At 36.8% G+C, this 25886-nt stretch overlaps 4 protein-coding genes across 4 annotated transcripts; 3 read left to right on the forward strand and 1 right to left on the reverse strand.

The window, feature by feature from the left end:
* Positions 1-409: 409 nt before the first annotated feature.
* Positions 410-7473, forward strand: LOC113116669 (probable ATP-dependent RNA helicase ddx6). The gene is made up of 14 exons (XM_026284951.1): positions 410-564; positions 1372-2334; positions 2440-2503; positions 2594-2698; positions 2900-3029; positions 3405-3551; positions 4213-4307; positions 4405-4527; positions 4677-4805; positions 4992-5108; positions 5367-5430; positions 5518-5619; positions 5734-5942; positions 6033-7473. The coding sequence occupies exons 2-13, from the start codon at positions 2162-2164 to the stop codon at positions 5931-5933; spliced, it is 1449 nt and encodes a 482-aa protein (XP_026140736.1). The 5' UTR covers positions 410-564; positions 1372-2161; the 3' UTR covers positions 5934-5942; positions 6033-7473.
* Positions 7474-8436: 963 nt separating this feature from the next.
* Positions 8437-14605, forward strand: LOC113116671 (mitochondrial import receptor subunit TOM40 homolog). The gene is made up of 10 exons (XM_026284955.1): positions 8437-8583; positions 9112-9317; positions 9407-9474; positions 9702-9794; positions 10133-10234; positions 10544-10649; positions 12459-12581; positions 12682-12758; positions 12843-12945; positions 13401-14605. Exons 2-10 carry the CDS (start codon positions 9113-9115, stop codon positions 13538-13540), a joined length of 1017 nt encoding a protein of 338 aa, XP_026140740.1. The 5' UTR covers positions 8437-8583; position 9112; the 3' UTR covers positions 13541-14605.
* Positions 14606-14706: 101 nt separating this feature from the next.
* nsmce2 (NSE2 (MMS21) homolog, SMC5-SMC6 complex SUMO ligase) lies at positions 14707-17026 on the reverse strand. Its single transcript, XM_026284960.1, has 7 exons — positions 16829-17026; positions 16507-16659; positions 16270-16382; positions 16018-16171; positions 15823-15917; positions 15559-15665; positions 14707-15019 (listed from the first exon to the last, which is right to left on the reverse strand). The coding sequence occupies exons 2-7, from the start codon at positions 16619-16621 to the stop codon at positions 14908-14910; spliced, it is 696 nt and encodes a 231-aa protein (XP_026140745.1). The 5' UTR covers positions 16622-16659; positions 16829-17026; the 3' UTR covers positions 14707-14907.
* Positions 17027-17153: 127 nt separating this feature from the next.
* Positions 17154-25561, forward strand: derl1 (derlin 1). Its single transcript, XM_026284959.1, has 8 exons — positions 17154-17473; positions 20688-20799; positions 21527-21591; positions 21909-21935; positions 23389-23484; positions 23582-23634; positions 23760-23870; positions 23963-25561. Exons 1-8 carry the CDS (start codon positions 17321-17323, stop codon positions 24105-24107), a joined length of 762 nt encoding a protein of 253 aa, XP_026140744.1. The 5' UTR covers positions 17154-17320; the 3' UTR covers positions 24108-25561.
* The last annotated feature ends 325 nt before the right edge of the window (positions 25562-25886 follow it).

A 25886-nucleotide genomic window follows, 5' to 3' on the forward strand; every position in this document is an offset into this window, starting at 1 on the left:
GCTTTTCAATTGCTTTTTTATGTATAGATTTGTTTAGCCTACCTTTTGCACATATTTTTCTTATCTTAAAATATATTCCATTATTTTATATTTTACATTTTTTTATTGATCAAAACACAAACCATTTCAATATATCTGTTGTGAAAACTATTTATATCAAAAGTTTTTTTTTTTTTTTCAAACATGACTAAATATTTCACAACTAAAAAAATGGCCATGTCATTGAAGAGCCTGCTTGGTATGAAATATTAAACTTGTGGTATATGAATAAAATAAACAAGCAATCGAGTATGAATAAAAACAGGCAGAAATTCTAAAAATACATAAATAGAAGTACGGAGGCGGATTTGACAATGGTGCCGCCCACCAAATTCAAACTCTTGTCACCTGATTGGTCGATTTCGAGTCGTGCGTATATGTCCTCCAAGCTCGATTTAGCGCACGGCCATATTAAATCTCTACTCTAGACGGAAGAGACAAAAGCCACAGCAACAAAGAATTTTTCAAGAAGCGTTCGAAGAATTAATCACGTCTTTGAAGATTCAAATCCTTCAAAATTCGGAGGTAACGAACCTGGATATAAATATAATTGAATTCGACAGTTATCTATCCCAACGTGCATAGCGGGTCTCTCTTGCGCTCTCGTTAGCATCTAGCTAAGCTAACCTGTCTTAACAATGTAACCGCTGGCAGGTTGAGCTAGCATGCTTTTTAATACTTTCAAATATAGTTCACCTGTATCCCACTCCTCAGGAAACACAGTTCACCATGTCCCCAGAAAAAAAGTGTGCTGCGTTATGTCGTCCTTATTTAATGTTTTGAACTGTTCTGACTGAACTCAAGCGTTGAATCTGAAAGGGAGAGAACTTTTTTGTCGTTAAACCACCTCTGTGGTGCCTGTCGGCTAGGTCGGTTAGCTCGACAAACAACTAATGACGCTGACGCACACTTTTTGCTTCAGATCTTAACGTTAAACCTTTAGCGATTAGTAAATTAGCTTAAATCCTCGTCGACTTTAATCAGATGCGTTATTAATCCAATTTATCATATGAGTTCCAAGTGCTTTCACACTTTTAATAAGTGTTTGAAACTGTTAGCTAAACGTGGGTGCCTTGATAGCAGAATGTGTTGAAAGCATTCAATTATTACCATTTGGAAGTTAGGTCGCTTTCGATAAAGGCGTCTACTTTGCATTGTTAAAGCAAAGCAGTATTTTGGCATATACATAATATTTATTTCTGTTCAATTTATTCTAATTCGAACACTTCTGTTCAATAGTATTTAAAGACAATTTGAAACTACCCCTTTACTCCTTGCAAGAAATGGTTATGCTTTATATGATGATAATTTTATGTCTTTAATATTTGGCAGGTGTTCCAGATATTCTTCCACTAAGTGTTCAGGAACTGTGAGGGAAAAAACGAGACATCCCGAAGCCAAGAGTGGAAACACTTAATGGACTCTTAACGTTTTTTTTGACTTGCAATCCTGCATTTACCACCTTTGAAATCCCTCAGTTTGGAGTTTTTCAGCAGGTTAAGGAGGAGCAAGTAATACTGAGCAAAGTTTGAAATTCTCCAAGACGAAGAGAATACGGGAGTTTTAAAAGCACATTAAGAACCTTTAGCTGAGCCTTGTGCTTTTGAATGTAAATACTTTATATTTTTTGATACCAAAAGGAATACAGAGGGTACTACAGGATTTCTGCAATCCAGCCATAAAAAAAAGAAAAAAAGAATTAGAAATAAACATAAGTGAATACTTTGTACATTTTCAGGGATAACGTAAAAAGTGACTTTTGAAAAGCATTAATAGATTTTTTGCAAACTTGCATTTTTGAAAATCCTTGTGCAAGACTTGAATTTTACAAGTTACCTGTTTGCTAGTTATTTTGTACGTTGGCTATAGGCTTGTGAGATATTTATTCATATAAATATAATTTTCTCCTATTTTGGGAGAGCTTATTATAAAAAAAAATTATACGCCAGGCACTCTTCTTTTTAAGGGGTCTGTACGTACCAGAAACTGTTTACACAAAAGCGCAGTGAGCGTAACCGTAAAACAGTTTTACAAATAGCTGAAAAGTAGCAAAAAAACAAAAAAAAAAAACAAAGCAAAAAGATTAATTTGTTTGAAACCGTTGAGGGGAAAAAATCTGACAATGGCTACAGCGAGAACAGAGATCCCTGCTTCAGTCATGCCAATGAGCAAACAGAATGGACAGTCCAAGCCCATGAACCTCCAGTCAGGATCGCTTACTTCATCACAGTCAGGAAAAACACCTGGGATGTCCCAGAAAGGAAGCAGTATACCCCAAAGCAGTGGCGGTATCAGGTAATCTTTAATTATTTAAAATATTTTGAAGACTGTTCATCAATCAAGTAACTTAAGATGTTTGAGTACAACTGTACAAAGTTGAATACGAACAATTTCTTCTAGGTTTGGTGATGACTGGAAGAAGTGCCTGCAGCTTCCACCGAAAGACATGAGAATGAAAACCACAGTAAGTTTTCTTATTAGATGGTGGTATTTGAAATTGGTGCTGGTCCACTTACTCTCAGTTTTTGACTTTAAACATCTTCCTTTTTGACAGGATGTGACTGCAACCAAAGGAAATGAGTTTGAAGATTACTGCCTTAAGAGGGAACTGCTTATGGGCATCTTCGAAATGGGCTGGGAGAAGCCTTCCCCTATCCAGGTATTCTAACTTGTATACACTAAAATTAGGTATACAAGGTTAAATACCTTCATATACTGTACTCTTATTATACTATACACATTTATAAAAACCTGTGGTTGATTGGTTTTGTCTGCCTGGCTTATGACTTTCAGCATGTTTGTCAAATAAGCCTGTCTTGAGATCTTTATTTTTTTCCTCCTACATTCTCTGTCCCTGAAGGAGGAGAGTATTCCTATTGTCTTGTCAGGGAGGGACATACTCGCCCGAGCTAAAAATGGCACGGGTAAAAGCGGAGCCTACCTCATCCCCCTCTTGGAAAGGATTGACCTGAAGAAAGATTATGTTCAAGGTAGGAATATAATATAAATATTATATATATTACATTTTAGTGTCAGTCTTTAGCATCACATGATCATTCTGAAATCATTTGAATATGCTGATTTGGTGCTCAAGAAATACTGTTGATTTGAACAAAGTTGTGCTTAATATTTTTGTGGAAATGTGATACTTCTGTTCAGGATTGTTATAACCAGTTTAAAAAGAACAGCATCTATTTGAAATGATACAATTTTGTAACTATGTAAAAGCCTGTAACTGCTCAATTTAATCGTCCTTGATGAATAAAAGTAACAGTACTAATTTCTTTGCATCTTGATGACCCCATGTTTTTGAATGTTAGTTTAAATTTGATTTTTTTTTTTTTTTCTCCCCAACTTTATTTTAGCCATAGTGTTGGTACCAACTCGTGAGTTGGCTCTGCAGGTGAGCCAGATAAGTATCAACATGAGCAAGCACCTTGGTGGCGTCAAGGTCATGGCTACGACAGGTGGAACTAGCCTGCGGGATGATATTATGCGTCTTGACGAGACTGGTAATTGAAGAGTTTTCTACCATCTTTGAGAGTTTCTTAGGGCTGCACAATTAATTGAAATTAAATCGCAAAGACGATAAATTGAGATGAGGCAGAAGTTGCGATAGTCGTGTATCTTTCAGTGAAGCACAGTTCAGGTTTCATAATCCTACGATTACATCATCTGCCATTTATGAAGGCGATTTTGCATTGCTTGTCAGAGAACTAAGGCTCTGTGAAGTAAATGCTGCTCCACCTAAACACAGATGATGGAGATTTACTACTAATCACAGAACTGACTTTACTAGAGTTTACAAAGCTAAAGTGATGTGGGTAATAAAATTAAAGTGAGAAACACCTTTTACAGTAACATTTAAAATTACAGGCAGTCATGTGTGTACATTCTTCAGTAAAAGTATTTTGTTGATGTCACACCTATTGACTGTTTTTCTGAAGTCTTGTCCTTTTGCCAGGACACAGTCATTTTAAGTAATTCTTAAATTGTACTTCCTTGTTCCTCAAAGAGACGTGATGTTAGATAATTATCCACACATACAGGGAAAGTCATGTTGACAGTTGAGTTTAACTTATTTAAAAGAATTTAGAAGATAAAATGTACTTAAATACAGCCCCCCCCACACTTTTTAACCTTTACATTGTTTTTTTTTTTTTGTCTCTCCAGTACATGTTATAATAGCTACCCCAGGAAGGATCCTTGACTTGATAAAGAAAGGTGTGGCCAAGGTTGACAAAGCTCAAATGATTGTGATGGATGAGGTGAGAAAAGTAATGCAAGGAAGATTTCTAATTATATTTTCTAATGCTAAAATTGAAGTTCCTTTTTTTTTTTTCTTTTTTTTTTTTATGTATACAGGCTGATAAATTGCTTTCTCAAGACTTTGTGGTGATCATTGAGGACATCATCAGTTTCCTGCCCAAAAACCGCCAGGTTTTGCTCTATTCTGCCACTTTCCCCATCAGTGTGCAGAAGTTCATGGTGAGAGCTTTACTTGCTGTAATATCTTGGTTTATATAATCAGTCTAGTCTTTCTGAAGTTAAATGTCTTACTATATTCAGGATTCTTTCTTATATATTATTTCTGATATCTTGTTTAATCATGCTAATGACACTCTCCTGTTGTGTAGTCCAAACACCTTCAGAAGCCATATGAAATCAATCTGATGGATGAGCTGACACTGAAAGGCATCACTCAGTACTATGCTTATGTGACAGAAAGACAGAAAGTGCACTGTCTCAACACACTGTTCTCCAGGGTAAGTGACCATTCCCTTTACAGAGATGCCTTACATTTGTCTGGTGTTGTGCAAGATCTTCTTTGGCATACTGCAATTGAGTAACTATTGTCTTAGTCTTTTTTTTCCCTCAACTCTTAGGAAGAAAACAAGTCATTTAATTACCTCTCCTTCTATTTGTTTATTTTATATATTTTTCTTTCCTAGCTCCAAATCAACCAGTCAATCATCTTCTGTAACTCCACCCAAAGGGTGGAACTCCTTGCCAAGAAGATCACACAACTTGGCTATTCCTGCTTTTATATCCATGCCAAGATGATGCAGGTCAGCTTCAGAATATATTAAACCTTTTCAAGAAATTACTGTTTAATTACCACAAATACCAAGTGGCACAACTTTCTTTTCTTTATATTTAATATTGAGAAATGTTTGAGCACCAATTCAACGTATTAGACCATATTGTATTTCACATTATTATTCTTTTTTTTTTTTTTTTTTTTCTTAATGTACTTCTGCTAAATGCAACCTTGGTGAGTATGCTGTGACTTTTAGTTTTTCTAAAATATTTTTATATTATCACAGGAATACAGAAATCGTGTGTTCCATGACTTCAGAAACGGACTGTGTAGGAACCTGGTCTGCACTGGTACGGATAGCCACATTCGTAGAATTGTTTTCAGGGATTTCCCCAAATGCTTATGAAACCTTTTTGATGGGATCTTTCCTCTCTCAGATCTTTTCACAAGAGGAATTGACATCCAGGCTGTCAATGTAGTCATCAACTTTGACTTCCCCAAAAATGCAGAGACATATCTGCACCGCATTGGTCGATCAGGTAACCGCCAGCTCAGGATTTGACTGGTTGTTTTATGGGGTTATTGTATTTTTTGCTCATTTGTTGTTGTGTATCTACATATCATTTATTTCCGTGTTTTCTATATGTTCTCAGGTAGATACGGTCATCTGGGTCTGGCCATTAACCTGATCACCTCAGAAGATCGTTTTAACCTAAAGGGCATTGAGGACCAGCTGATGACTGACATAAAGCCCATACCCAGCAGCATTGACAAGAACCTGTATGTGGCGGAGTTTCACTCCATGAACCCTGATGAAGAAGAGGCTGCTCACAAAGCAGGCGAGCTTAATTAACCCTTACTGGTAAGAAGCCCATGTCCTAAATGACCTGATCTGAAGACCTGGTTCTTTTATTTAGATGTGACATCATACCAATATCTCCCTTTCTTTTAGGAGAATAAAGGGACCAATGCTTGGCATTCTGCACAATTTCTACTGAAGATGGACGCAAAGATAACTTGTTTTCTTTTGTTTATTGTAGTTTATTTTCTCACCAATTGCTTCAGGGGTCTGGAACTGCCATGATAAAATGTGATCAGCTGCCACAGGTTTAGGGGCCAGTATAAAGTCTCATTAGGTTTTGTTGGTCTTGATAGAATACCTGAGGCAGCCTACCCTTTTATCCATTTGGAGCACAATAAGCCACTGTTCTTTAGACCCAAAGCACTGGCAAAGACCATTCACCATCCACAACTGCTGTTCATGAGGATTTTTCCCCCTTTTATGTATTACAACAATGAAATGGAAAATACAGAAGAGGGTGCCAAAAACTAATTCCCAAGCAGTACATTTAGTGCTGTCTATCCAGCGCCTAATGTGGAAGGTTGTTGTGCATTATATAATGAACGAGTTTTACTCTTAGCTTTACAGTTGATCAGGAAAAAACCAGGGAGGAAGTTTAACACATTCATAATGGTCTTCTATAGGTTGTTCACAGCTTTGTGTGTGTATCTTCTGGAGAGTGGACTGTGCTTTCGTTCTAATCCAAACAGGCATAATTTCGGCATTTTCTTTGGCTAACTTCTGACTCGCCACATTGTCATCTTTCCCAAACGTTTATCGAAAACATTCAACCCCCCTTTTTTTCAGTCAGTCTCTGCGTCGGCATGCTCACTTTGGCCGTCTCTGTTTCTCTAAGTGCCTTACTCCATAATATACTTCCTCTGGGTAGGAGGGAGCACTATAGGTCTGTCGTGCAAAAAAAAAAAACTAAAATTTGCTTTGGTCAGGATCGTAAGTGGAAGTTATGTGCTAGATATAGACTTCTCTAATACCTCAACACCATAAATCACTTGTCCTTTGTTTGACCCACCAGCTTATTGGTAGTGAACAGTACTTAACTCAGCATTGGCTGGGTGAGCGATAGGTTTACTTGTCCAACAACCAGGTACCCCAGCTCAGATCTTTGGTGAGACCGGAATTCAATTTTAAGGTGTTTAGGTTGTTCCGTGTATAAGTTTCTCCCCCCCCCCCCCCCCCCCCCCTTTTGAAGCATACAGTCAGGTTTTATTTTATTAAAACAATGAAATGTGATTGATCAGATTAGGGTTTTCTCCTGCTGGTGTCTAATGCACAGAAACGGACGAAGTAATGTTTTTACAACATATTAGCACAGATGCTGAGATGAAATGGCAGCTGTAATAAAGTTGGTAACTCTCGAAGTGTAAACTTTTGTGTCCCATGTTGTATGTGTTGAATTGTGCTCTCTTGGACATGTATGTTTTACTGCGAGGATTCATGGGAGAATGGCCAAAGCTTTTTGCTCCAAATGTTAATGCCAGCCTATTCTGTCCCTTCTCTTTTAAGCAAAATAAAGTCCAGCATATTCTCCAAATGTTTGTTTTCTCTTTCAAATACCTTGGAGTCAATGAAACTAATATTATCACTCCAGTGACTCAGTTGGAACCGATCCAAAATCAATAGTGTAAATTAAATCTTCATAGTACAGGGAGTTGATTGACTTTTCACATACTTTTAGTGCCATATGTGCATTTTTAATCTTATTTTTTTTTAAGCCATTTTTTATTTTGTACTTTTAAGATCCTTTACCAACCAGATAAATTTAGTTTAAATGGCTACATTTTAAACTGTTTCTTCTCAATCTACAATTTCAAAATTCTGTTTAAATCAGGTAAAATCTAGTTGAATTATGCTGTTTTTCCCTCTAACATTTACTTAATTCACATTAAATGTTTATAAAGTCAAAGTGGGAAAAGCCCCAAGGCTCAACCTACACCATACCAAGGCTGAGCAAGACAAAGAGGTTACAACACTGTTGCCATTTACAACACAGATTAGTGTGGGGCTCCTTGAATGAAATAGAAAAAACTCCAGACATCAATCTCTTAAGCACTTCAGCTTCTTTGGGAGGATATAATGTGTAAAAGAGCTACTTCTGAGAGAGATTAATAATACCTTCTACTTGAGGCCATGTAACAATTTGAAACTTTTCAGATTATATTTTGTGCTCTGATGAAGGAAAACAAATTCTCAAGAAATCTTGTTTGCAATAAAATAATATAACAGGTAAAGCTTTGGCTTTTCTGAAGAATACACAATTCTGCATTAACTGGAATATAATTAAAACAGCACCTAGTTCAACAAAACTACTGTATGTACCCATCCTTTAGTCTATTTTTTAATTGTTGTGTTAAGGTAACACAACGAAAACATGTATCAAGAACAACTGCAAATGTACATCTCATACCCTTGAAGAGCAACTTTGGAGGAGTGGAGAATATACGTCACGCGCCGTCGTATTTCGTTCCCCGATGACCTCACTAGGACGCCATACTCGGTATCCAATCATCAGGATGTTGTGGTGTCTTTTGTCCAATCATCTCTTTATACAGCAGGAATGGGCGGGCCAAGACACCGGTGACGTAGGTTGTCCCTTGAATCCTACCGGTGCCTCAGCAGTGTAAATTGGACTGCATTACTAAACGTGAGTATAGTTCGAGGCCTACAAATAGTTACATAAAGTGCATTCATATACTTGCTATTTATTAGTCCGCCACATATAAACGGCTGTCTAGCTAGCATATAATACAGCCTCTCTCTCGCGTCTCACACAGATATGTGCCACTCTTTCTTCTATATCACAGCATGTTAGCTAGTTAGCTAGCATTAACCTTAGCGTACCTGCTATTTAGCCAATGAGGCGTGAAGGAAGCTCTCCACATGCTAGTGCACTACTGCTCTCTAATGAGCCAAATTCTAGTTGTTGCTTTGCGCGCAGAACTGGCTTTTAAGAGCTTGACTGTAAATTAGTTGTCAACTATTTAAGCCGGGAGAGATGAAGGTTTTCATTCGGTTTTGACACTTTGGTAGTTGTTGGAACTAGAAATATGTTGTTTCCTGCCAGTCTGTCTCTAACTGTAGTGACGTGACCTTTTTGCCCTATGGTTCTTGTCAGCTAATTATAACATGTAATGCTATTTCAATCTTACTGTACTCTTGTATTATTCTTCAGCATGGGCAGTGTGTTGGCTGCCAGCACCCCAAACCCACCCCCAGCCTCAGGGGGCGCAGGTCTGGTGACCGTACCCCCAGGTTTCACCATGCCCCCAGTGTCTGCAGTCCCAGCCTCCTCGGGCACACAGGGACAGCCCGGGACAGACGCAGAGGCCTCACGCCCCAACCCCGGCACATTTGAAGAGTGTCATCGGAAATGCAAAGGTTTGTCTTAGGGTAATTTTCTGACATACCTTCTACAGTTTTCTGATCTATACTATGTTTTCTTATGGTCTTTCTGTCTGCTTTTTTAGAGGTCTTCCCTGTGCAGACTGAGGGGGTACGATTGGTTGTCAACAAGGGCTTGAGTAATCACTTCCAGGTCAGTTAACACACAATTAAATTTTTACTACTTAGTAGTGGTTGACCGATATTGTTTTTTGACAGCTGATGCCGATATCTCGGAAAACTTATCGGCTGATGCCGATTTTAAATAAAATGTCAAGTATTGGCTGATATATCGGTCTTGGTGATATATTGGTCAACCACTACTAAGAAATGAATGATAGAATGTCAAAAAAAATATCCCATCTTCATTTGCTTCCTCAGGTTAGTCACACAATTACTCTAAGCACCTTGGGGGACTCAGGTTACAGATTTGGAGCCACATATGTCGGCAGCAAACAAACCGGACCTGCAGAGGTGAGCCTTTTAGTTGTTTTTTAACTGATTGGTGTTTTCCTGTCAGTTTGTTATAATAATTCCTTTCAGAATATATAAAAATACAAAACTTATGTTGGTGCCGAAAGCCTTGTGGGCAGTGTGCCAACATACAGCGCTGTTGCACAACAGTTGTCCTGGGTTAGAATCCTGACTCAATGATCTTTCCCAATCTTTATTTTTAAGGAATATTTTTTTTTATGTAAATTTTTCCCTTTGAAGCAGTTTTCGTCAACTTGCTATGCCAATATTGTGTCAGAATGAAATGCTGAGTAGGATGTGATGTTAATGCCTCTTCTTTTTTTGTCTGTCCTTCTCAGTCTTTTCCGGTCATGGTTGGTGACATGGACAACACAGGCAGTCTGAACGCACAGATCATCCATCAGCTTACCAACCGTATTCGCTCTAAAGTGGCAATGCAGGTATGCACGACTTTGCTGTTATGTTCACAAACACATGGTATAGTTTTCTATGACACAGATGTAATGTTCGGTTAATGTAAGCTAGATCAGTTGTGTGCTAAACTGGTTTGTCTCGTATTGTGAGAAAAATAATTTCTGAAAATATGGTGAGAAGAAATATTTTTATGGGCTTTAAGGAGTTATTCCCAATCACATGATCTAATGTCTTTAAAATTGTGTTTTTGTCCAGAGATCTGTTGTTGTGGAAAATGAGATGCAGTGCTGCATTGTGTATTATTATTAATTGCCTGAATAAATGATGTGTTACAGACGCAGCAGCACAAGTTTGTAAACTGGCAGTGTGATGCAGAATATCATGGCGATGACTTCACAGCTTCTGTTACCCTTGGCAACCCAGATGTTGTCGTTGGATCTGGTAAAATATCCTTTCAGTTGCTATAGTCAAAAATAGAATACAAGATGTTTTGTCTATTTTTGGAGTCTGTAAGATTTTTGTAATGTTCTCTCTTAAAGCAATACTCCACCCCAAATTGAAAATGTTGTCATTAATCACTTACCCTCATGTCGTTCCAAACCCGTAAAAGCTTTGTTCGTCTTCGGAGCACAATTTAAGATATTTTGGATGAAAACTGGGAGGCTTGCAGAGGTGGAGAGTAAATAACATTTACTCACGTTACTGTAATTGAGTAGCTTTTTTTGTGTATTTCTACTTTTTAAAGTAGTTTTTAAAACCTGTAATTTTACTAAAGTATATTCTGTTTGAAATATTGTACTTCGCTACATTTCAAAACACATTAATTACAAAAAAAATGTAGAAAAATAAATAAATTGGTCCCTGGAAACTATTTAAGTAAATAATGGACAAGACAGGCGTTATGGTGCAGACCCAGCTGAAAACAAACCCGTCGTATTCTGCTCAAGTTGAACTTGAAAGAAATGAAGTGTAGCCCTGGCCATATTTAAGCTCTATTATGCAGTGTAAGATGTGTTTGCCTAGAAAGACCAAACTAGCAGCTTATAAAATCTTGACATGGTTTGAGATTTATAGGCCTATCCCAGAGGTGTCAAACTCAGTTCCTGGAGGGCCGCAGCCCTGCAGATTTTAGTTCCAACCCTTTTTATTAGTTCCAAGGCTTTTTATTATAAGCCTTCACTTTGAAATTACCGTACTCTCTCACACACACATATACGCACACACATTATATATGTATATGAATTCATTATTTTTTTATTTAACATGCTTGATGCATTTTATAGAAAATGAACAGCAACACAATAAGTTTCTGAAAGTGCTGTAATTGTTTGAGTGATCACTTTGCTTATTGAAGGTTGTGACAGACTCAAATCATCACTGCTGCATAGTTGCATTTTTCCAGATGCCAAATGTTAATGTAGTGATTACTTCCATTTCTGCGCGGTGTTGGAGATGTTAGCATGTCTTTAATAATATTGGTCACAAATATGATCCCTATACGATTTAATGTGTATTACCTAGGTGATATTACTTATTACCTCCCTGTCATGCATTGTGCAACACATTTCTTCTCCCTCTTCAAGTTTTGTCCATTTTCTCCACTGCTAAAGAAACTCTTAAAACTCTTAAAAGTCCTCGTCCATACTCCTAACAATTTTGGACCTTAAATGGGTCATATGGTGCTGCAAAAAATAACATTATTTTGTGTATTTGGTGTAATGCAATGTGTATATGCAGTTTAAAACCATTATTTTCCATAAAATGTGCATTATTGTTTCTCCTCTATGCCTCGTCGATTTTACAAAGCTCATAGCTCTGGAAAAAGCAAGGTGTGCTCTGATTGGCCAGCAATCCAGTGTTGTGATTTGACGAATGCCTCAAACGTGTTAATGTTAATGTTACACCTTCTAATATAAAATAACACGAAGACACTGCAGACTAGCAGTTTGCATGTGTACAGCATGTCGAAGCGGACCATGACGCTGAGGTATAAACTAATAAATTAATATAACATGATCCTTCAGAAATCATTCTAATATGCCGAGTTGCTGCTTAAGAAACATTTCATATGCTGTGCTGCTTTATTATTTCTGTGGAAAATTGATAATTCTTTCTTTGATGTCATATAAAATAATGCATCTTTGCTTAAAAAAAAAACGAATCTTACTGACGCCAAATTTTTTAAATAGTTTTATGAGAAAACCATTTATCTGTTGGAACTTGCATTTACTTTCATGTTTGGTCTGTTAGGTATCCTTGTGGCGCACTACCTCCAGTCCTTGTCTCCTGCTTTGGTATTGGGCGGTGAACTGGTCTATCACAGGAGGCCAGGAGAAGAGGGCACCGTCACATCATTTGTGGGCAGATACACAGGTGGTCATTTGCAGATCATTCTTTGTCACATTTCAAGGTTTATCAGAAAATCATAATTCTATTGAATGTACTGATTGGGCAAGTATGTTTTCATCTTCAGGTAGTAACTATGTCGCCACGTTGACTGTTGGAGGAGCTGGTGCACATGCATCATATTACCACAAAGCTAATGAGCAGGTACTTCATACAGTCAATAGATGTATTAAATGACAGATTTGTTACTTGAGATAAGATTAAACTCACTCCTTTGAATCTGAACAGCTCCAGATTGGGGTAGAGTTTGAGGCCAGCACAAGGATGCAGGACACAAGTGTGTCGTTCGGTTATCAGTTGGATGTACCTAAAGCAAATCTGCTTTTTAAAGGTATTGAAACACTTTTTTTTTCTTGCAACACTTGCATTCAAAATGATTTGTTGACTTTGATCTAAATTATTTGCACACTTTTATGTTGGGCTGCATTATTTGGGAATCAGTGCTAATCGGAATGTTAAGGGCATTACAAGTTTGGGAAGATTGTTAGTGCATATTGTGTCCACAAATTAATATTAAAATCATCCAAACTTCGAGCAGATAGAGGGATGGAGTTGGCATGGAACAAAATCTACTGTGAACTGAGACGATCAAACATCAGTGGATAATGAGATGCTCACACATAAGAAAAATCTAAACATGCAGCACTTTTATATTTATTTCATTAAATTGCAGCTGTTGTTGTAAGAGGTATCATGATTTTGCTTTTATTTAGATTGTGATACCTACTTTCAAGTTTGTTCCAGTTTGGATCCATTGCTTAGCTTCCCTGTCCTCTTGTTCTTCAGGTTCTTTAGATAGCAACTGGGTAGTGGGAGCGACGCTGGAAAAGAAGCTGCCACCCCTTCCTCTATCACTAGCATTAGGCGCCTTCCTTAACCACCGTAAGAACAAGTTTCAGTGTGGCTTCGGCGTCACCATTGGATAGAACGGCTGTGGCGACTCAAGAATCTCAACAGATACAACCCTCCACCACGCTTGGACCGGTGCAAAGAGACATGGGGACATAGACCAACACTGAAACGGACTCAGACTCCCAGTATTAGTGTGTTGAACCTTCACATGGACAAACAAGGACAAAGAGCTTGAAGGACTGTCCAGCAGAGCTCTCATCAATTCAAATCAGTTATCTGATCAAAAGACAGTCACATAAGGTTTGTTTTGAAATGTGCATCATGTGGAAGAAGTATGTCTGATATGCATAACATTACAGGTGTTTTGAAAGGACATGCGTATCCATATTCACCATATGATTCATACTGATAAAGTCAGAAAATGAGCATGCCTTTGCTCTTTTTTTCTTTTTGAGGCAAAATTTTTTTCTTTTCATAAGATGGTTTTCTTAAGACCAGAAGACTTATGCCATCTTCATTTTTTGATCAGTGAACAAAAAACACTTGGGTCTATATAAATGTGGCACGGTGAGTGTGTTTTCTTATTAGAAGTCATTTAGACATTAGAATTAAAATGACTTAATCTTCAATAATGAAATGCAGTTTGAAATTATGAAAATGCATGGGAAGCTCTGGGTTGAAATAATGGGTTGTTTAAGTCGATGCCTGTGTCCCTTTGTCTCAAATAACTAGTCAATCAGAACTTTCTGAGACTTTTGATCATGAGGTCTTTTTTCTGTATTTGTCTGTTAGGGCCTTAGGGCCAAATTCGAATGCCGGTTTTATATCGACCGGGCTTATCCAATCAGACTGTCCTTTTTTATGTGTCTCGACATGAAATGCGTCACTGAATTTTCCACATGGAAGACTTTCCAAAGTTTGTATTGTTTTAATTCGTTGTACACAAAGGTTTTTGGGGCAGTCAAAGGGTTGGTGCAGGTACTGTAATAAACCTGTACAACTTGCTGGTTTTAATGCCCATGTCTCATGCTGATTTCATGTCTTTGTGACAAGGTGGAGTACTAAACAGCCTTTGGTCTGATTCTAATGGATTATTTTACAGCGCAATTATGTTGAATAAACATTTGGTTGTGAATTGAGTTTTGAAAAGAAGCATGTTTTTATTGTCATTGCTATTACTCTTGTTTGACTAAGGATAAAATGCCTACTTGATCTGAGGTTTGACAGTGAGGTAATATGAGACAGGTGCAAATGTTTATTTAAAAAAATAGTCAGCATTGATAAGCATAGTGCATTCGTATTCCAAACATGAACTATAATTGTGTTATAGATTAACATGAACCAAATATTACTACAAAAGTCTCCAGTTCTACATTTTAAAATTCAGGCAAAACCATTTTCCTATAATAGACCTAACAACTGCAGGACTGATTTAGTCAAATTAAGTTTTTCCACTCTGTCTCTTATGGTTCTGGATCATTCTCTTCATAACCAGGTCCAACTCGAGATCTGACTGCTGAACATCTGTGTTTCCGCAGCCAACCTTTGGACAGCTGTGAACAATGGCAGAAAAGTTGGCAACAGTGGCTGTTCCATTGTTCTCTTTGCTACAGTTCAAAGGATATGTGAAAGTAAAGACTTTTACAATGTTACAAGAAAATCTATTTTCTATTCATCAAAGAATCCTGATAAAATGGTGATTTCCAGAAATATTTTAAGCAGCAGAACTGTTTGTAACATTGATATTAAATGTAACACTGGTACAAGTTTTAGATTTAATAAATGACGTTAAATAATTTTAACATTAAAAAGAATGAACTTTTTTTGTTGAGCATATTAGAATGATTTCTGAAGGATCATGTGACACTGAAGACTGGGGTAATGCCTGCTTAAAATTCTGCTTTGCAATCACATATCTTCATTAAAATAGAAAACAGTTATTTCAAATTTTTATAATATTTAACAGTATTTGTTTTTACTGCATTTTTCATCAAATAAATGCAGCCTTGTTGGACTGGATATGGAAATTAAGTTCGCATTACTATATTTGTTTAGGGCAACATAAAGAAAGAACAGAGCAGTGACCACATACCGAAATTTCTTCTTGTTTTTGTGCCTGGCCTTAATCATTTCAAGTACAGCCTCTTGGTCATAGTAATGATGGCATTTCTTGTTTTTCATTGGATTGACCATCTCAACCTGTCAGAAAAAGGTAGAGTAAAAAGTTTGATGACATTTTTATGTTTGTTCTTGCAATACAAGTAACACACAAAGACACCACAACAAATGTGAACTTTTACCTCAAGGTCTATAATATCTTGTGCACTTGATGATGTGAAATGATGCTGATGTTTACCTGGGTGAGAGGGCAGATGAAGTTTGTCTGGCTCTGTGTTACAGCAATGTCCTCATCCAGCTCCTCTTCTTCATTCTCAGCAGCAGATTGACCTGCTGCATATACATTATGCATAAAAATATATTTAGGAACTGCATCACTTATAACATGGAAAATACAGTGCCCTTGTGTTGCAAGAGGGGGTGAGTTTCTCACCTTGCATGGCATATTTCCTGACACTGTCTCTGAAGGCTACAACCTTGCTGTGCCTTTGTAGGTCTGCATCTGTAACTCCGGCCATAAGCTCATTGAATCGCTCTTTCACGGAGTTTCTCAGGTGAACCATAGCCTCAGGAGGTTCATGTCTGACCTACAGAACATAGAGAGAAAGCCAGGGTGGCTCAGTGGGAGACTTGACAAAGACTTTGTGTCAGAATAAAGCACTAGTGAATCTCAATTGAGCCAAACCTGAGCAGTCATCTCATCAACAGACTCCACAAAACAGTTGATTTCTCTGTCCAGTCTCGAGCACTCCAGAATCATTTCCTCCAGCTTCTTCAGAGCTGGACTGTTATCCATACCTGAAATCAAATACTTACATTTTGTACAAAGTACATTTTGAAAAGTATGTCCAAAAGAAAGCTGAATTTTCAGCAGCCATTACTCCAGTTTTTAATGTCACATTATCTTTCAGAAATCACTCACCTTGTGCTTCAACTATTCCCAGCGCAACATCTGATACCATGTCCATACAACCTCCAAGGTCTGCTTGACATGACTTCAGAGTGGACAAGGTGGACTGCACTGAACTTAGAGACATCTTTGGAAGCTATATATGAAACTCACGTGCACCTTAAACTTTGGGTTGACAAAAGACCATTTAAAGGGACAGTCCACCAGATTAAAAAAATCTCTTTCCCCGCCAATTTACTGGTCTAAGTGGTAAGATATAGCATTTTCGTTTTCGATAAATCCCTTAAAACATTTAAACTACTTATGTGCGATATCTTTTTGCAAATATACTCACATAAAATGATACGAAACCTTAACTTCGCCAAAAGTAGCGCCACCAGCAGCCGTTTCCGGTTTCAAAACGCCTAGACGTCAACATAAAAGACTTTTAACGATTTCATAAAGTGGTCTTAAAGTTCTCACTACGGTTCACACAATTGGTGTAAATGCAGTGTCTACAGCCCGGATAAATAATAAAACTACATGTTTAAAATATCAGCGTTTAGATTATAAAATAAAAGACAAATCCCCGTGTTTCTTTGATTGACTGTTAATTTGACAGTCAAATCTAACGGAAAATCGCAACAATGACGTGTCTGTACGCGGCCACGTCACGTAAACTAAACGGGGAAGGAGTTCGTACATCAGGGTAACCAAAATAGAAGAAGACTGAAACAGCATTTCTGCGTTGTGGTCACATATCCGTTTGTTGCACCTGCTCGTTTTCCTGAGCTGCTTCGGTGGAGAACCGACAGAGAATCTCCAGGCTCTCCAATCATATGGCAAGATGTCAGATATCGGGGACTGGTTTAAAAACATCCCGTTCATCACTCGTTACTGGTTTGCTGGGTCAATAGCAGTGCCGCTCATAGGAAAGCTGGGATTAATCAGTCCTGTGTATCTCGTACTATGGCCGGAGGCTTTCTTTCATAAATTCCAGGTAGGTTTACGTAAAGTTAAACATTAGAGAGAGTTTGGACAACAGCAGCGATCGATGACAAGGCCTTGTTGTAGGCCTCGCGCTGGAGTAACGTTACACTGATGTCCAAACATGGGCTGCGTCCTGGACAACTGCTCTGTGATCAGCGGATGTTAATGATGATTGACGGTTGAGTGATTTGTGTTTAAAATCTCATACATAGTGCACCCGATTGCCTAAATTACGTGGATTGTTTTACTTTTTTGCACATTAGGAAGTTTTAATGTTAGGTAACGTATTTAAAGGTTGTCCAAGCGAATACGAATCCTTTATTGATGTTTTATGCACAATGTTAATGGGAAGAGATGGCGAAAAGCGTAACACGTGTTATTTGTGCTTCGACAGAAGCCTAATTTATTAACCTAATCCCTCCATCTGTAACTTATGTTACCAAAAATATGCTATACTGGACAGGAATCGCAAAAAGATGCGCAAAGACAGAAAAAAACACAACAAAACAGTAACACTGAACGCGTCCCAGGCTGCTCAGTTCAACCAATGACAGTCGAGTACGCGTCCGAGGCTACTTCCGGGACAACAAGCTTTTCATATGCTGTCAAATTAATTTTTTCCTTTCACAATAACTGCTTTTCACTCTGATGACAAATAGTTTAACCTTGTTTACTATGACTAATATGTGAGTTTTGCTACATATATTAGAAATAATGGTATTCTGTTGTCCAAAATGTGGACTGGAAAATATGTCTGCTTTTCGAGTGTCTAATTCTTACAGTCTGCCTAGAGTCTAAGTATTGTAAATATATTAAAATACGTAATTAACCATGATCTATAGTTAACAAAAATATGATATTTTATTGTTTTCGGTGTCAGTAATTTCCAGTAGGTGGCGCCAAGCAATTTGTTTCTGGGTAATGTTTTAAAGAAGCATTTGTATCTATTTCCATCATGATTGCTATTGCACCAAATTATGAGTTTCTCTGGGTGGTTAATTAAAAAAAACTATACATAGGCCTAGATTATATACATAATTTTCTTCAGAACAGTTTTAGTACTTAAAGCAAAAGTTGTCAAAATGAGGCTTAGGGACCCCAGGGAGTCGGCGGAAAAGTTTAGAGACCATCAGTGTGAATAAATAAATAATAATTAAAAACTCATGTTCAACTAAATAAATAAAATATTTATTGAAATAAAATAAATACTTTTTTTATTGTGAAAATAAATTATAGATCTAATAATGCTGCAGCACTATGAGTAGGGGACAATTTATAATGTAATGTAGAACAAATACATAAATATTTCCCAAATAATATTTTACATGTATTAAACTTTAGGATGGGGGTCCCTTGCAAGAAGATGATTATATTTGGGGGTCTGTGGCGTGTAAAAGATTGAAAAGCTGTCATGCAATTTCTAAACTGTGTGTTGTGGGATAATGCATCACTCCTTTTGAAGTAAAGCCCACAAGAAGTTATTTTAATATGTATTTGGAAACCCGCCACCTCACACTGTCTGGTCATTCTGGTAGCATTTAGCATCCATCACATGACACTATGTCCTTTAGGTTTCACCGATACTTCTTTGGCTTTTCAAGTTTGTAAATGGCTGCATTATTGCTTTAAATCTGTTTCCCATAATATGTTTCTGTGAGTGATGCACCTGAAATTCAGGCATGGAATAATTAGAACTCTGCTAATGGCTAGTTATTAACCTGTGATTCATTTTTGTTGAGCAGTTTTAGTTGTTATTTAGGAACTCAAATGCTGAGCTCCTTTTTATATGGCGTTTCTATGATTTATCATCTCCCTTTGAACATGCTCTAAACTTGACTCCTGTCTGCTCACAATTAGCTAACGTTTCATGATCTCTATCCTGCCAGTGCAGGTTTCTTCTTTATTTTGGCACAGGTATAGGAAGTAAACTATATCTGAGCAAAATGAGAGATATCACCCACTTGAAAGAGCATACATTGCTAAGCCAAGGGTAACATAATTGTTTTTTTTGTTTTTGATTTTGTCACAGTGAACCGGTGCTCACATTGGCATATTTGTCTTGTGATGGAACTGTTTAGTGGTTGAGAAGTGGCCAAATAATACTCTCCGTCTTTTCGCGGCATACCAATCCTGCTGTGCTTTTTAACCCACTTTTCTCTGTGCTGCAGTCCACAGAGGTCACCTCTCCACACAAGTGAGCTGGTGTGATCTATGCTGCAGTGCGCGAGGGGGCCGCTGGACTGCCTGGCTACTGCAGAGCCAGTTTAGACGCCAACATCAAAGCGTTGCTGCTCAGCGGATTCACAGTCCCCCAGACCAAAAACCCTGCTAGCTCAGAGTTTCTGTGTGTGCCGGAGGGAGGAGAGAAAGCACTAGAAGTGAGGGAGGGATACAGGGAAAGGGAGGAGAACAAGGCAGGAGAGGACTATAGAGAGGGATATGTTGTGCATGTGCATGTTTAGAGCAAATTAAACACCGGAGAGTGTTAAGAAATTTGTGCAGGGGAGTGCGTTTGTTGTTTACTGACCCAGTTTTTGTAGTCTGGGAATTACCGAACAAATCTGGATAACAGAGCAGATGAGTGTCTGTTCCTCTCAGAGCGTGATGTCTGGTGTAATAGCTGCAGTCATGCTCAGGCACATGGGAGAATGAGTCCACAATGTGTGGGGAATCAAATCTGCAGTGCAAGCATGGGTGCTATAACATTCAGGCAGTGCTGGTGACTGCATACCAATGCTGCTTGCTGGATATTCTCAGTGCCTGTTGGTTTTTTGTACTACTTCTTCAGTTAAAAGGGATAACACCAATTATTCACCCTCATGCTGTTCCAAACCCATATGCCATTTTTTCTTCTGCGGAACACAATAGAAGATGTTTTGGTAGATATTTTTGGTAAGATACTTAGGCAAGATGATGTTTGTAACCAAACAGTTTTGTTTATCACTGACTTCTGTTGCATGGACAAAAATGCTTAAAAAATATATTTTTCATGTTCCACTGAAGAAAGAAAGTCCGTGCATACAGTGTCGAAACAACTTGAGGATGAATACATTTTTATTTATTTTTCTTGTTTTGGGTGAACTATCCCTTTAAGTATCGTATGTCCGTTGATTATTAAATCAGTAAGTTCTATGATGCAGCTGTTTAAATGAGCCAGAATCATGTGCATCTCCAACCGTAATCTGTATCAAGTCATAAATCATTTTTCTGTGTTCTCTCAACAGATATGGAGACCGATATCTGCAACATTGTATTTCCCAGTTGGCCCAGGGACAGGTTTTTTATACCTGGTTAATTTGTATTTCCTCTACCAGTACTCCACAAGGCTTGAAACAGGTAGCTTCTGTTTCCTGAAATACATTAAACGTCCTTTAAATCAAATAATGTGTGACTGGACTCAGTATTTTTAGTTGCATTCTTACCTAGAGGTTTGTCATCTGCCGCTTTAAATGCTTAAGCTCACTTAATGCTTTAGTCAGGTGGATTCTGATTGGCTGTCATTGTTTTATCGGCTGGAAGAATTTTTTTTAAACTGCTGTGTGGACTTGTTGTCCTCAAATATAACACAGAGGGACAATATTGGAATCCCTTTTTTTCTGAAAATTGTTTTTGAAAAAAAATAATAATAATTACCAGCCAGTCAGAGTCCACCCAAATTTAATAATACAGTTATTGTTATAGTTATCTTTATATTTATTGTTATTGGTGTGAATTGCCTTTTATACTGTCACCTAGTGGTGTAGATGCAGCATTGCAAGATTTTGCTTACAATTCATTCTATTCCATGAGCGAAAATGTCCAATAATTGGAGTTACTAAAATAAAGAGAGAATTATTCAGATAATTAAATTTTTTCAAAATGGCAGCACCTGTGAAGTGAGCTGCTTCATATAAAATAAAACGCCATCTTTCTAGTCTTACAACATGACTTCATATTTTGCTATGATGTACAGATTTTTTTTAAACAAATACTGTTCTTTATGTATAAAACTTTATTTGATCAGAAAGTGAAGTGATGATTAATATGGTATGTGACATCTCATCATATTCTCTTCCTTTTACAGGAGCTTTTGATGGACGACCAGCAGACTACATGTTCATGCTTCTGTTCAACTGGATTTGCATCGTTGTATCCTTTCTGTCCTGTACTCACTGTACTGTAATATTTTATTATAAGATTAAATGTGTCATTTAGTGTAAAGCAAACGTGATTAGTCATTGTCATCAAATGATTTGTGACTGTACAGTGCATACCTATTAACAGTGAATGACTTCACTTAATGAATGTTATGTGCTGAATTCAGCATTTTAGAATATTGCATTAAATGATTTAATATCCTCTGAAGATGTGGTTTTCAAGCTATACAGCGTCCACTCAGCAAGAACAATCTTTTCTAGGAGTCATGTTCATTTTCCTTTTATCTGTCCTTAACCATTATAATTCAGATAACAGGCCTAATGATGGACATGCAGGTAAGTCTGAGTTTTTTCTTCCTTTTTGTAAATGTGTGTGTGTTAAATTTTATAAAAGTGAAATTTTCCACTTTTTTGCATGACTGGCACTTTACTCGTTAAAAAGGGATTGTTTTTCATTAGTGCTGTCAAACAGTTAATCCATTCCAAAATAAAAGTTTTTGTTTTCATAATATATGTGTGTGTGTTGTGTATATTTATTATGTATATGAAAACATTTACTTGTATATATTTAAATTCATATAATTTATTTATAAATAATTGAATCTATTTATTATAAATATTTTAAATATTTAAATATTATATATTTAAATATTTTAGTATATTAAATATATACGTGTATGTGTGTGTATGTATACATAATAAATTGTTTATGGTGTTTTGTCAATTGCTCTTGTATTTAGTATAAGTTTAGTTATCCAGTATTAACGTTTAAATATCTTTGAGTTTGAACTTGTTCTACATCAAACGATTAATCCCATCCAAAATAAGTTTTTGTTTACACAATGTGTTTGTACTGTGAATATTTATTTTGTGTATATAAGAGACATTTACAGTATATATTTAAAAAATATTTACATGTATTTATGTTTGTTTATATTCATATAATTTATAGTGTATAAAATATATTTAATATATAAATATAACATATTTTTATTAAATATATACTTGCATGTGTTTGTTTTTATATATACTTAATAAATATACACAGTACACACACATATTTAAACAAAAACTTTTATTTTGGATGGGATTAATCGCCATTAATTGTTTGACAGCACTAATTTAATATGAAGTGTGATACTATCGTTTTTAAAAGTCACTTACGCACAAAAAGGCTGCATTTATTTGATTTAAAAGTGCAGTAAAAAATTTTATGTTTAAAGAGATCATTACAATTCAACACAACGTGTATTTTCAAATGTAATTTAGTCCTGCAGTGTCAAAGCTGAAATTTCAACAGCCATTACTCCAGTTTTGAGTGTCACATGATTCTTCAGAAATCATTTTAATATGCTGATTTGATGCTAAAGAATCATTTCTTCTTATCAGCTATGAAAAAAATATTTAGTGTAATCAATGACTTATGAAAAAAGATGTGAAAATGCCCCCTGCCTCCCTAAATGGTCTTTCAAACATGAAATTGCATCAGAAGCAAATGTTGCCCCTCATATTTGAGGTAAATCATCATTAAATGAAGACATTTAAAAATGGTTTCAAAGCAGTTTTTGTCTTTCTAAAATCATCTGAAACCTTGTTCTGCTCATATGAATGACAACCTTGTCTGATTTATGAGCATTCTTCTGCACTGCTGGAATTCCCATGGAGTTAATTAAGCTTTTTAATGTAATTTAAAAGTATATTTTGCATTTATTTTGTGAGGAAAATTCTGTAATGTTACATTTTCATTTCCTTATTCATTTGTTCATAAATATTGGCTTTGTGCTTGCAGCTCCTGATGATCCCTTTGATCATGTCTGTTCTGTACGTCTGGGCTCAGCTAAATCGTGACACGATTGTATCTTTCTGGTTTGGTACCAGATTCAAGGTATTCAATGCATTATTACTACAGTATGATTGGACATGATATACTGATGTATTTTAATGCTCCAAACTAAAACCTGTTCATGTTCACACTAACACAGGCTTGTTATCTCCCTTGGGTCATTCTGGGATTCAACTTTATCATTGGTGGCTCGTAAGAATCCCCCCCCCCCACACACACACATATTAATATTCAAAAATCATAGTCTTTGATGTAGATGTCGTATAACAATGTGTCATCATAGTCCCATTAACCACAATAACCATTTCTTTCTTCAGCATTGTCAACGAGCTGATTGGGAACTTAGTTGGTCACCTTTACTTCTTTCTGATGTTCAAATACCCCATGGACCTGGGTGGCCGGTCCTTCCTCTCCACCCCTCAGTTCCTGTGAGTTTATTGGCTGCACAGCTGGCCTCAGCTTCCTGTTATTATGAATTAAGCAATTTGAATTTGAATGAAAATTATTATTTTTTCCTTAGATACCAGATGTTCCCAAATCGACGAGGTGGGGTTTCTGGATTCGGCGTTCCTCCAAGCAGGAGACCAGTGCCCCAAGAGCAGGCAGGAGGCGGTGGAGGTGGGCGTCATAACTGGGGTCAAGGCTTTCGGCTTGGGGACGACTGAAATCTTGACTCTTCCATTAATGGATGAATACAGAAGTGTCTAACATCAATGCTGCAGAATATGAATTTTAAATGTTTTTTGTTTTTTGCATTTCTTTTGACCCAAATGGAAAATTGATGGGGCTCTTTCCCAGCATTAGATATTTTCCACTTACTCAACGTCATATATCACACTGTTATCGAGTTTCACAGTGTGTACAGAAACTCTGCAAATTTATGTGCAGTAGCAGAGTTGGTATAATTGTAGGAGATTCAGGGGACTTTGATTGTGTTTAACGTAATATGACTGCCTCCTTCAGTGTATTCACTTTACTTGCTCACAGTCAAATGTAGCTGATTAATTTCGCTATGAACTGTTCAGTATAGATTGTTTGTTAGCTCGGTTGTTTAGGAATGGACTTCAAATCTTTTTTTTTTTTTATCACCTCATTTGTCTAAATTAATTAGGTTCAATTTATTGTACATTTTCTTAAGCATGACTTATGCTTTACATTTGCGAATGAACTGAATTACCAGTCAGAACCTGCAGATGAAAGTGCTTGTGCATATTATATGTGTACGCATATTACCATGTTTTATATGTTTAGATGCCAGCCTTGGTAAAGTTTATCAATCCATTTCCAGTAACACTGCCATGCACTTTTCACACATTACTGATGATTAAACTAAATTAAGATTAGTCTTATACGTACACAAGTCATCTGACAGAAAAAAAAAACTTAAGTTTTATAATTATTTTTACACTGAAAGATATATTTATTGCTTTCATTGATATATTTGATTTTAGTAGGCACTAAATGACATTTTGATATTGTGTCCCTCAACACATTGTTTGGATAAAGGTGCTTTACAAAATCCAGATACATTTATGTGCATATGGTGTATAATGGTGATACAGTCATATCAAAGTTATATAATGTGACCTCTTGCCAAAATCTTTAAGTTACTACTGTTCCAAACCACAAACCTTTACTAAAATGTTCAGTTTTCATTTAATATAATTGCCATTTAAGTGCTTGTTCAATTACAAATGCTACAAATAAACTGTAAACAGCAACTGTGCTCACTAATTTGAGTACATTGATTTCAGCGTCTTGTGGGACACACTCAGGATACAGGCGCCTTAAAGTTGCATTTAAATTTTGCAGCACCCTGTAAAGAAACTTACTGTGAGAAAATAAGCAATTCCTAATGAAACCGAGCCGTTGTTGTTGTTTTTTTTTTTTTTTACTTTTAATTTTGACTTTGGCAATGCTACTGCTTTTTAAAAAATGAGACTCGAAACAGGCTTTCAATCAGTTGTGTTTTATTGGTTTACAGCAGACTGGTTCATATAAAGAGCAAGCAGGATTCTTGGTAGCAGTACAGTATTCCTGATACATGTCTGAACATGACACTAAAGCAGCTGCAAAAAAAAGAAATACACTTAAGCGAGCTGAAAGCGGTTCACAGCTGAGTAATGGTAAAATGGATCTATGTGTTGGGATACCAGGAAAAGCCAACATGATACGGATAAATTTGCAGTTACTGTAACATTGCCAGAAATGAGCCTATGACTACAAATAAACGTGCTGTGCATCTCTGTATTTTATTGATTTCAGTTTTGATTATGTCCATCATGGGGCTCTGTACCCTTGGCAATAAGGTACAATATGAGACCGCAGGCAATGTGTTTATGGTCCAAAGAAAAGTCCATAATATCACCTTGTTTTCTGGAATAAGATGTTTTTTATTGAAGCACCGCTTGTATGTGTCCACTTGAAATATTAAGTGCCATCAT

This window comes from Carassius auratus, chromosome 16 (assembly GCF_003368295.1).
Source record: "Carassius auratus strain Wakin chromosome 16, ASM336829v1, whole genome shotgun sequence".
NCBI lineage: Eukaryota > Metazoa > Chordata > Actinopteri > Cypriniformes > Cyprinidae > Carassius > Carassius auratus.